The sequence below is a fragment of the Cynocephalus volans genome, chromosome 10 (genome assembly GCF_027409185.1).
Source record: "Cynocephalus volans isolate mCynVol1 chromosome 10, mCynVol1.pri, whole genome shotgun sequence".
NCBI classification, from domain to species: Eukaryota; Metazoa; Chordata; class Mammalia; order Dermoptera; family Cynocephalidae; genus Cynocephalus; species Cynocephalus volans.
This window is the reverse complement of record NC_084469.1, coordinates 13,987,648-14,000,623: the sequence shown is the minus strand read 5'-3', so window position 1 is coordinate 14,000,623 and position 12,976 is coordinate 13,987,648. Positions and strand designations below refer to the sequence as shown.

Here is a 12,976-nt window from a genome sequence, read left to right as displayed (position 1 = left end):
CTCTCCTCGGGGCTCTCCCTCCCCTTTCCCAAGGCTGCCATGGTAGCCAGGTCAGGCTGTCATGACCTCTCTCTCAAATAGCTTCCTAATCATTTCCTTATTCTAAATCCATATCTCCTCCAATACATCATACACAGTATTGCCACTTTAATCTTTCAAAAGTCTACTTCTGATCCTATCCCTAACTTATTCCCTGGCTCTGCAGAACTCATCACATAAAGTCTAAACTTCTCAGTCTTAATTTTGAGCCCCACTCTACCCCCACCTGCTGGCCCAAGTTTCACTCTCTGATCTTAGACTTCGCCGCACCTTTTTATGAACCCTATGCTCCTGTGGAGCCACACTATTTTCTATTCCCTCTACGTTTTCTCTTATCCTCCTCTACTTGTCCCAGTATTTTCTTGTTTTCAAACCTGTGTTCACTGTTCTCTCCACTTGGAATTTACTTTCCCACAATATCTTCCAGTCCAAATCCTAGCCATGCTGCAAAGCCAGGCCCAAATATCACCTCCACCCTGGGGTCTTTACTGATCCCACCATTTTACCATCCCCTTTTTCTTTCCTCATTTCCAGTGCATTTTATCTACTTTTTTTCTTTTTAATTCTCAACCCTAGTTACCTGGTATTATAGTTACCAATTTACATGCCCCCTATTTAGTATATTCCATATCCTAACCTCTCAACTTCTTGGATTAAGTCTGATTCTTCAGTGTGTTCTGCTCAGACCTGTCCCCAACCCTATGCTATGCACAGAGCAAACCCTCTGTGAATGACTCGCATGAATGGAACATTAATCAAAGGGCCTAAAATGACAGCCTGGTCTTGTGGTTCATTCTTTCTGTGATTTATGCTTAGTCATCTTATTGCTCCTTTACATGAGTGCCTACGGAATTATTTCAACTCCAAAAGTAAATGGGATGAAAACAATCCTGTCAGCAGGAAAAAAAAAAAAATCATACAGAATGCACAACTGACCCTCAAATAACAGATTCTTTCTTAAGAAGGAACTATAGAAAAATATCTGGAGTCCAGTACCTTTATACCTGGTTACTACAGCTGCGTTGATGCTAAGAGGCTCTTGGAAGCTGACAGTGAGTGATGTGCTGCTGGTTACCATGAGACAGACGTTGGTTGGCACCTCAGGGGCTCCTGGGACAGAAGGAAAACACAAGGATCTTAACATAGCAAATCCTTTTCAAACAATGTTTCTGCCTCTTCAAAGGATACCCTGAAACACATTCTGTGGTAACATTTGTTTGTAGAGCCTAATAGCTTTTGCTTTTGAACATTTTCATTAGAAGTCTTTTGTTTGTTGCCATCGTGGTCTTATTTAAGCACTAATTTAAGCATTAGAACATCTTCTGAAGGGGTAAACAATACCAGTTAAACCTCCCCAAAGGACTTTGGAAACACAAGAGGAGATTGCACTGGACCGGTGAAGAGAAGGGCAGACACTGACAGCAGGATCCTACATTGTAGACAGAGACCCTTACCTTTCATAAGTACTTTCATGTACATCAGTTCATTGGAGCCTCTTTGTAACCCTGTTGGGTAGTAAAGGCAAGTAACAGTACTACAGCCCAAAGAGGCCAAAATCCTTGTTTGAGAACACAGTGATGACACACAGCCAGGGTGAAAGCCCCCGCCTTTGGATGCCTAATTCTGGGCTCTTTCCAGTATGGAATGCTAACTCACCTTGCTCTCAGGCTGCCTCCTATTACTAAGTAGTATTTTCTGGGAAGAAAGTAATGGTTAGATGTCATGCTCACCAACCTCAGGTTAAAAGGACTCTTGATGGCTTTAGGTATTCCTTAATACACAGACGATATTTCATAATTTAGAAAATTACAAAAAATGGCATTAGTCTAAAAATATGTCTGTTCCTAGTATTAATCTGTCCTAAATGAGGCACAATAGCAAATACATTTATTAAAGCAATTGCTGGGAGTCTTTTTAAAAAATCCATATATCAGCATTGCTGAAGATTGTTAATATTGAAAGCAACCTTTCATTAACATCGCTTACTTTATTTGCTCCAAGAGAAAGAGTTAGGCCTAGATTTGGTTCTTAGTGTGCAGTAATACTTTAGAAAACAAAATTTAACTGCCTTTGGTCTTTGTCTGTCACAACTAAAGTTCTTGCAGTGAAGGCAGAGAATTTCCAAACCAATAAACTGATCTTTCCCTTAGATTTAAAATTTTAAGTATAATTTTTTGTTGTTTAAATAAGATCTCCCTGTAGAATGAGAATTTAATATTTCACAAGTGTTTGAATTTTATATTTTGTTTTTATATCAGGGGCTGCACTCAGCAGTACTTTCTAGTACTAATGAGTATTATCCAGAAAGATTTTTTCTTAAGCTAACAAAAAGAATTGGTAAAGAGAATGGAAGTGCAGATGAAAGAATATTTCATGGATTGATTGTCCTTCTCTGTTGCCTGTATTAATTGAAGCTCAGTTTCTAGCTCTAAAAAAATGCAGTAGAGACTTGAAAAGAACTTAAACTTGAGCTTGAAGCAGAAACTGGACAAATAGGAAAACAAATATTTTTCCACCTTTAAATCCCCAAATACAGCCACTTATGGCATCAGACCATCCAGGTCATTAGGCATTAGGGCAAAGTGGGTGGAAAGTGCTAGACGAGCGTGACATGGTGGAGGGAGGCCAGAAGCATTGAAGCCTCATAGCTGTGGTCAGAGAACCCATCAGGAGCCAGAAAATCAAGTAAGACAAAAGACCCTTTGACAGCCTCCCAGAGCATTCACTCCAAATAGGCTGACAATGGCCATCCATGACCTTGTAGAATGGCAAAAAAAAAAAAATCTGTAAAAGAAGGCCTGGCTGTCTCAAACCAAAGTTCATTGTAGTTTAATGTTGAAGTCCTCGGCTTATACTCACTGGCATGCTCGAAGCCTGTCTTCATGCGTCTGTAGAGCCGATACCTCCACTCCCAAGCTTTTAGCTGCTTTTCTTTCTCTGTGTTGTCCAGAGTGAATCCTTCATTCTCCACCTGAGCAGACAGTTCACTCACCCTCTCCTGGGCTTCCTGGACTAGCGTGTTGAGGTGCATTGCTCGGCTTTCCAGGCTGACAACTAAAGGCAAAGAAATGGGATGACTCCTCCCTCTTTTTGGGTAAATGCTGCTTTGTTGGCAGGATATATCTGAGAATCTGCTATGGGTTTTTAAAAATGCCTGGGGAAAGTGGAATCTGTGTTTGTTTTTAACTATCTTATTCTGATAAGGTCTAATCAGTGACATCTACAAATAGATTAAGTGGTAAATTCATCAAATTAAGACATACCCATTGCTCTCTGGCCCTCTTGTCACATGCACCCCAATTAACTGCTTAGCACAGCTAATTAGTGTTCCACCATCAAGTACCTAAGAGGGCCACTTCTCATCTAGATTGCACACATTTGTTTCCATGACATTTAGAGGGATAAACACTTAGGGGCAAAAGCTCTATAGGATAACTATTGGAAAAGTTATCCATGGGGCAAGTTGCATTCTGGCAACGTTTGGGTTTTTTTTTTGTTTGTTTGGTAGAATCTGATTCAAATTTTCTGCTATCACATTTTTCCCAGCTTATAGACATTTTTATACGTGTCTTAGAGGCATGGTTTTGTTATTATTAATAGATTTTTTTTATTGCTAACAAAGTGTTCCACTTCTGTTGCTGCAGTTGAGTTCTGATGGCTGGATGACTTGGATGAGATCAGACATTAATCTTTGATCAGTTTGATTTTTGATTGTGATGTGATTGTAGAAATGATCTCCAGAAATATTCATGCCTAAGAGGGTAAGTTATACTAGTTCTCTTTGCCAAGAGAGTCTGTAGAGCTTAATATTCCTATTTTACCCAATATGTGATAGTCATTTGACTTACATCATATTGTTTAGCTAGCCCACCCTTGTGTGATTGAATGTTTATATCAAGCACAGTACATTTCCCATTCTTGTGCTAGGCTGTAAGGCTGCTTCTTGAGGTCTGCTTATGGCTCTCATGCATATAAGGGCCTGCCTAGGCGGTCATCTGGTCACCTCATAGAAACCCCTCCTGGTTAGTGATAAAAGAGAAGACAGCCTCAGCATAGAAATGTGGTAGGGGATCAAACAAATAGTGAAATAAATCAGTATCAAGTTCTGTAGATCTGTTGCCGAAATGTGTTTGACACTGCCTGTGACCAAAACAGTATTTCCCCCTGGTGGGTAGGAAAGAAATCCAACCATTTCATTCTTCTAATTAAGGGGGAAAATATTATAAAGATAACTCAAGTGAAAATTTGTTAGGTGTATTTTGAAATGGAAATTAGGTGGTTATATATTCATATTCTCTGAGTTCATAGGCATGTTTGCATTAATTACAGGAAATGAATACTAATTTATTATTGCCCCTGTGCACCATCAGTCTAAATTTATTTACAGATGAGGTCAATGAAAAATTAGTGGAGTCTTTTTTTCTTTCTTTCTTTCTTTCTTCTTTCTTTTTAAAGTTGCTGTTTAAAACACTCAGGACTGTGTTTTGCTGTAGATTTGTCATGGTTAATGAATGTTGCTATAGCAGTCAATCATGTACTCTAAATACTGTCACACTTTTTTTAAAAAGCCTCAGTCATGAGCCATGACAGAAAAATAAACAAATAAATATAAAGCTAAAAAACTCTTTCACTGAGCAGCTACACTATGCAGAATCCCCCGGGAAGGCTAAAGGAGGCCAGAATAAATGATAATATAAGTGCTGTGGATGTAGGGAAGCAATGATGGTGTATGAATGCAGAGGTTCTGGAGGAAAAAAAATACACACACACACACACACACACACACAGGCGCACACTCCAGTGGAAAAATTGGCAATATTAGTAGCCTCAAGGTGTAATTTCCTGGAGCGGTGAGATTGACAAGTCAGTACTAAATGCTGTTAATTTAACTAACTTCAGATTAATGGTAGAGTCTGCTATGACTGAAGCCCTCAAACACAGTCTCATTATAGCCTTGCTGGGAAGGTCCTAAATATAGGCATTGACAGTTTAAAACAAATTCGTATACATTTGTGTATTTTTAGACATAGGTTAGGCGTCAGAGTTTGTGTCACAGTTTCAGGTTGATTAATTGACCCAGTAACTGCACCCTTTACCCACTCCCCCCTCCTTCTTCTACTCCAAATTATAGAGAAAATGGGGGAATTGTCCTTTTTAAGTTATTCAGTGAGCTTTTTATTGTAAGCCTGATGTTTGAGTTGCATGCATGTGTCAACACTTGGGTGATAGACACATGATTTATAAAAATAAATTTTTCTAATACTATGAAATCCCCCCTATTAATTTTTATATCCACAACAGTTATTACTGCTGTGAATTCCAGGTGGCATTTCAGATGGACAGCTTCTCTTGAGCTATGCTTGGCTCCCCCTGACATTTTTCCTGCTTTCCCTAGCACAGCACACTTTGTCTCTGCACTTTCCCTTTTCTCCTAGGCTTTAGACCTGATGCAATTTGGGTTATAGTGGTAAAGGGATTCCACCTCTCCAAGATAAAGCATCTTGCCTCTTCAGAGATTAACAAGGGAGGTACATAGAATTTTATAGCTAGGTGAGCTTTCCAAGATGATTTAGATCTTTGTGCTCCTCAGTATGGGATGCCTGCACTTCAGCATAATCTGGTGGTGATGGTGGTAGTACATTGGGCATCTCTGAAGCCACAATATGAATGTATGTGTCCTGAAGCATCAAATTTTACATGCATATTTTGATGAAAGCATAGTATTTAAAAGTTCACACAAATACTTCTATTATCAAGGAGAATGAAAAAATTTCAAAAAATTGATGATTTTTTAAAAAGAGAAACTTTCTAGAAATCTCTCCCTTTTTTTCAGGTTAAGTCCCCAGGTGCCCCTGAGACTACATTCACTTGCCTTTATTGTTAGAGGTAATTGCATGGACAGATCGGGGAGTCACTGACTGAGCCAGTGGTTTCTAATTATTTCACCAAGGAAACCTTTATATTTTTTCCTATGGTTTTTTTTAATAGCTTAATAAAACTCTCTTTTTTGAAAGATTTTTTTTTCCTACCAAACCAGCTGACTTACAAAGTAATCATGTTTTTCCCTATTATTAATGACCTATATAATTTCCAATAGAGGCATCTGTTCAGAATGAGATAATCAACCTAACAAACTGGGTTAATATATTTTAAGCAGAAGCAAGTAAATATGATAATTATATTAGACAGTAGTTTTATCTTGAGTAATGGTGTAATTGATTAGGCTTTTTGACACCTTAGAAATTGTTCTGGGAACCCCACTTTTATTTTTGTGATGGCAGAATGGGAATCTTTTCAACTTCCTTACTTGAAAGATGAAGAAACTGGAGATGCAGGGAGGTCAGATGACTTATCCATGATTTTCTTAAAAAACCTTAAAGAACTCAGTGAACTTCTCTAAACCAAATGGAATGCAAATCAACGTATTATCTATGTATTGCAATTTTCTGATCCCTGTTTGGCATGTGATTGGCAAACTCATTTTAGCTGGTTGGTGGACTTAGAAAAAAGGCTATGTTTATTTTATGATTGATTTTCTTGCCTGTACACTTCTCTCTTTTTTAGCTTTATTTATTTATTTATTTATTTATAGAAACATGGTTGTACATGTCTGTGGGATACAGTATTGAATATCAATACCTGTGTCCACTTCTCTTTTTCTTGGGTCTATTCCCCTTTTATTTGCACCTACTAGATATTTCCTTCTTGAGTCCAGCACTCCTAATCTCTTAGCAAGGTTTGGTCTTTTCTCTCATTGCAGTTGGTCCCTTCTCCAGCCAAGCAACCATCCCTCTGAGCGGCAATAGCCAGCACAATAAAGGGTCTGTGAGAGTGTGGAAAGCAGTTCGGCTGGGGCAAGACCACTCGGTGGCTCCTGAAATAGGCTTCGTGCTATTGTGGTGTTTAATTATCAACTGTGTTTCTACCACTCAGTGCTTCTGAGTGGGTATTTGTTATTAAGGCCTGCCCAGCTAATTAACTATGGGATGGGGATGGGGGTGGGGTGGGAACTTGGTGTTAGGGTACAATTACTGTTACTGTTTAAATCCTGAGATAAATAATGATCAGGGACTGCATGGATTTTCTTCACCATTGGAATTGAACCTATGGATTGCCAACTACTTACTGTTTTTTAATTTTGTCCTCACTTTGCAATTTGTGAATTTGGAACTTGATTGATAATTGCTTAAAGCTTGAAAATATGAAGGCAAAATGCAAACTAATTTTTACTTGAGGCTTTTAGGAAACTATTTTGTTTGCTTGAAAAAAATGGACATATTTGCCCATTGCTAATGATATGTCATTCTGTAATTTAGCAACACCTTCTGTATGATTATTATTAGCATTTTCCTCTTTTTTTACTGATTAGAAGAATGAGGCACTAAGACAATCATTTGACCTCAGTGTTAGAAGGATTCCTTATAAGCAACCTTAGATCCATCTTCCTACAATACCCTTGGCTCTGTGATTTCCTTCGTGAGGAGAACCCACTGCTTACTAACGCGGCCTTGTCCATCATCACACAATTCTGAATTTTAAAAAGCTTCCTTACCCTGAGCTGAAATCTGTGTTTCCATTATTTTTAAAGTGGAGGCAATGCAGTAAAAGGGCTTTTTAGGGTCCTCTAGATCAAGCACTGCCCCTTACAATTGTATGACCCTGACCTTACTCCACCATATTGAGCCTAAGTGTCTTGTCTTTAAAAGTAGGATAATAATAGCCCCTGTCTCATAAGATGTAATAAATTAATGATAATCTTTACACAGAAGACTCGATTAGTGGAGATTCATATTATTACTATTACTACACACATTGTTTCTATATTTTTGAGAGGCACATAAAAATAAATGCAAATACTTGTTTTATAAAATAGCTCTATGTTTTTCCATCAAAAAAAAAGGAAAACAAAAAACAACTCTTGCCTCAGATAAAAATTTTTCATTTCAGCTACTGTTCAGAAATATATTAGTTAACTTCAGCACTACCTGTTATTTCTAAGGAAAAAAACAAGGTCACTGAAGTATAAATCTTGCATAAGCCAATATCCTCTGGCCAACAAGAACAGAAGTTAATAAAATTTATCTTTGCAGATCATGAATGATAACCTCTAACAACTTCACGACTGACTTGTTTTAAGGCAGGAACATTCAAAGAAGTAATATAAAGGTATTCTAATAAATAAATGTTTTAAATTAAAAAACACTTAGTGGTATATCTACACAGTAGAGTACTACTCTGATGTAAAAAAGAATGAAATACTACCACCATTCACAACAACATGGATGGACTTAGAGAAAACTATATTAAGTAAAACAAGTCAGGCACAGAAAGAGAAATACCACATGTTCTCACTTTTTGTGGGAGCTAAAAATAAATAAATAAATAAATATACAAACAAATAAAGGGGGGGGGAGAAGACACAACAATCACAACAATTCCTTGAACTTGTTAAGATAAGTGAACAGATATGATGTAGTGGGGGGAAGGGAGAGAAGGAGGGGAGAAGTGGAACGGGTAAAGGGACATGAATATCAACTACAATGTATATTGAGAAGTTAAAATAAAAAAAAACACTTATACTAGAGAAACTAAAAAAATAAATTTCAATTTACTTGTCTTGTTAAGGTTTAGGACTAAAAACTCACTTTGGCTTCACTTAGGTCTCAACCTGTTGTCTTATTTTGAGAATTGCCCAAGTACTTTGAGAGTGTGGTCCCAAAAAGGTTTTAGAGGTCTGGAGATTAAATGTTCATTTTAATTACTGTGGAAATTTTTCTCCTAGAACACATTACACCCGAATGTAGAGCTCTTGAGTGTTTTTCCTTCCCTGCTACTTTCCAGCAAGAAGGTGGATTCACAAAGTCCATTCTATATAAGTTAGGTTGTAACTGGTGATTTCTTAAAAAGTCAGAACCAGTGACTCACAAGGGAACTTCCTGCCCAGGTCTCACCAAACTCAAAGGGGCAAATGGACATCTTCTCTAAAAGAAACACACGAAACACTTGAGCAACTTATTTAGGAAATCCAAAGTAGATTTCCCAATGGCATCATATGGGACTTAAGTATGAAACATGTCTTCTGCCAGTATTTTCATCTCTGTCCATAGACATATAGTGTGAGCCACATCACTTTAAATTTCCTAGTAGTGACATTAAAACAGCAAAAAGAAAGAGGTGAATTAATTTTAATAACATATTTCAGTTAACTACGTATATTCAAAATGTTATCATTTCAACATGTAATCAGTATAAAAATTATTAGACATATTTTTTTTTGTTTCGTACTAAGCCTTTGAAATTCAGTGTACATTTTATATTTAGAACACATTTCAATTTGTACTAGAAATATTTCTTTTTATTAAATTTTATTTTATTGAAAATTGACAATTTATAACTACATATTTATGGGGTGCAAAGTGATTTATGAGTTCTGAATACAATGAGGAATAATTAAATCAAGCTGATCAATATAACAATGACATCAAATACTTATTTCTTATGGTGCGAATATTTGAAATTTACTCTTTTAGCAATTTTGAAATGTGCACTACAATATTATTAATTATTTTCACCACAAAAAAACCACGCTTATTTCTCCTGTCTGAGATTTTGTACCCTTTGGTCATCCTCTCCCTATTACTGCCACCTCCCAGCCTCTGTAACCCTGATTCTACTCTCTACTTCTATGAGTTTGATGGTTTTAGATACCACACACACGTGAGAATATGCAGTATTCGTCTTTCGGTGCCTGGCTTGTTTCACTCAGCGTTATGTTCTCCAACTCCATCTATGTTATCACACATGACAGCATTTCCTTCTTTTTTTTTTTTTAAGGCCGAATAGTATTTCATTGTGTATGTATACCACATTTTCTTTATCCATTCATCTGTTGATGATCAGTTAGGATCATTCCGTAATTTGGCTATTGTAAATAGTGCTGTAATGAACATGGCAGTGCAGATATCTCTTCGACAAACTGATTTGATCTTTTGGGCAAATAGCCAGAAGTGGGATTGCTGGATCATATGGTAGTTCTATTTTTGGTTTTTTGAGGACTTTCCATATAGTTTTCCGTAATGACTATTCTAATTTCCATTCCCACCAATGGTGTACAGGTGTTCCCTTTTCTCCACATCCTTGCCAACACTTGTTATCATTTGTCTTTTTGATAACAGCCATTCTGACAGGTATGAGATAATATCTCATTGCTGCTTTAATTTGTATTTCCCTCATGATTGACAATGTTGAACATTTTTTCATATATCTGTTGGCCATTTGTATGTCTTCTTTTGAGAAATGTCTATTCAGGTCCCTTGCCCATTTGTTGCTGGTGGTGTTGTTTGTTTTGCTCTTGAGTTGTTCCCTATATATTTTAAATATTAACCCCTTATTGGATGTATGGCTTCCAAATATTTTCTCCCAATCTGTAGATTGTCTCTTCACACTTAATTGTTTCCTTTGCTCTGAAGAAGCTTTTTAATGATGTGACTCCTTGTGTCTATCTTTTTGTTGTTGCCTACACTTTGGGGATTAAATCCAAAAACTTAATGCCCAGACCAAGGTCATGTAGTTTTCCCCCTAAGTTTTCTTCTTGTAGTTTTACAGTTTCAGGTCTTAAGTTTATGTCTTCAGCCAATTTTGAGTTGATTTTTGTATATGGTATGAGATACGGGTCCAATTTCATTCTTTCGCATGTGGATATCCAGTTTTTTCCAGCACCATATTGAAGAGACTATCCTTTTCCCATTGTGTATTCTTGGCACCTTTGTCAAAATCTAATTGACTGTACAAACAAGGGCTCATTTCTGTGCTGTCTATTCTGTTCCATTGTTTGACAAAGTAGACATATTTCAAGTGTTGGATGGTTATATGTGGTTAGTCGCTCCTGTGTTGGACAGTGTAGTTTTAGAACTTAAAATTCTACAAACTTTAAAAAGGGCTTGTGTTGGGCTGTGTTTTGCAACACAAATGATACAGTAGATGAGTAAAATATTTAAATTCTTTACCAGAAACTCTTGGGTTGTTTTATTTTTCTTTTAAGAATTATATAGGCTAATGATTTTTTTGAATATTTACAGTGTGCCAGGTAAAATGAGAAATGTTTTAAAGGTATTATTCTATTTAATTCTCAACTATTCCAGATAGGTAGTGTGGTAGGCAGCCTCCTAGTCCTCCCAAGAGGATCCCCAATGACCTCTGTCTGCTGATATTCATACCCTTGTATAGTTCCCTCCTACTCTCTACCAAGGCTCGTCTGTGAGATCAGCAGTATGACACTTCTGAGATTAGGTTGTAAAAGACACTGTTGCTTCCACCTTGGTTGTTCTCTTTCTCTCTTTCTCAAATCATTCTCTCTGGGGGAAACCAACTGCCATGTCATAGGGCAGCCACATGGAGAGGTTCATGCAGCAAGGGCTCTTGCCAGTGGTCACTCTGAGTAAACTTGAAATTAGATCCTGTAGCTCAATCAAGCCCTGAGATGACAGCAATCTGATGGGTTACCCTGCGCCAGAACTATCTAGCTAAAGCTGTTTCCAGATTCCTGACCCATAGAAACTATGTGACATAAACATTTGTTATCTTCAGCTGGCTAAGTTTTGGGGTAATTCATTACACAGCAATATGTAACTAACACAAGTAGACACAATTATTATCTCCATTTTATAAATTAAGAAACTGAGGCACAGAGAGGTTGAGGAATTTTCCCATAGCTACAGAGTGTCAAAGTGTTTAGTTGAAGCTGGAACTCTCTGACTCCAGAAATTTAATTTTTAGCCTATGCTAAGGATTTAATTTAAAAGCTGCATCAAAAAAGAAAAAAAAAAACTTCTGTGTTAATTGTTGTTGTGTGTATGTTAAACTTCATGGGGAAAAGTCTAGATACCCTCGAAATTGACAGCAATGGTGACATTGGAGGAATTTAGGAATGGGAACCTAGATTGTGAGTGTGCTCATGTGTATACAGATGAATTGGGTGGGCTGTCAATAACCTCTTTCAACTAAAAAAATCAATAGCTAGAAACAGAGTAGAGTGGTGGTTGCCTGGGGCTCGGGGGTGGGGAAAATGGGAAGATGCTAATCAAAGGGCACAAACTTTCACTTATAAGATAAACAAGTTGTGGTAATCTAATGTACAGCATTGTTGGTGATAGATCACGTTAAATAGCTTGTCATAATCATTACTTAATTTATACATTTATCAAATCATGTCATACACCTTAAATATATACAATCTTTATTTTAAAATAAAAAAATAAAAGACATCTCTGAACTCTTGAAGAATAGGTGACTGGAACTTAGGCTGTGGCCACCTGATGTTTAAGCAATTATTTGGAAATGTAAAAAATATCACTAGATATTTAGTAAAATAACTCCCTTCATAAGAAATACTATATTCACACCCCTCAAATGAGGAGGTTCATTGGAATTCACTTAATTCAATTAAACTAATAATTATCGAGGGCCGGCCCTGTGGCTCACTCAAGAGAGTGCGGCGCTGGTAGTGCCGAGGCCATGGATTCGGATCCTACATAGGGATGGCTGGTGTGCTCACTGGCTGAGTGTGGTGTGGACCATACCATGCCAAGGGTTGCAATCCCCTTACCAATCAAAAAAAAAAAAAATCTAATAATTATTGAGTGCCTATAGTTTTCTGGGGATACAGTGGTGAATGAGACAGACAGGTCTCGCTCTTGTGGAGTTTACATTCCAATGCAGGTGAGATAGAAAATACAACAAATGAAAACATTGAGAATAACTGCTATGCAGGAAATTACAATAGAGTGCTGTGATTAGAAAGTGACTTTTTAGACTTTGGACTAGGTGGCTGGAGAAAGCCTCTCCTGAAGATGTTGCATTTAAGCTGAAACATGAATGTTAAGAAGGAATTGGCCATGTAGTGATCAAAATTAAAGCATTCAAACATTGCAAGTAGAGG

General features: G+C 37.2%; 1 protein-coding gene across 1 annotated transcript in view; it reads right to left on the bottom strand.

The window, feature by feature from the left end:
- Nucleotides 1–12,976, bottom strand: part of ANKFN1 (ankyrin repeat and fibronectin type III domain containing 1) — a 163,672-nt gene that overhangs the window by 125,958 nt on the left and 24,738 nt on the right. Inside the window, exons 4-5 of the mRNA XM_063112909.1 lie at nt 2,899–3,093; nt 1,036–1,149 (exon numbers count right to left, since the gene is read on the bottom strand). Of these exons, the coding sequence (XP_062968979.1) occupies nt 1,036–1,149; nt 2,899–3,093 (309 nt within the window). The remainder of the gene's footprint in view (nt 1–1,035; nt 1,150–2,898; nt 3,094–12,976) is intronic.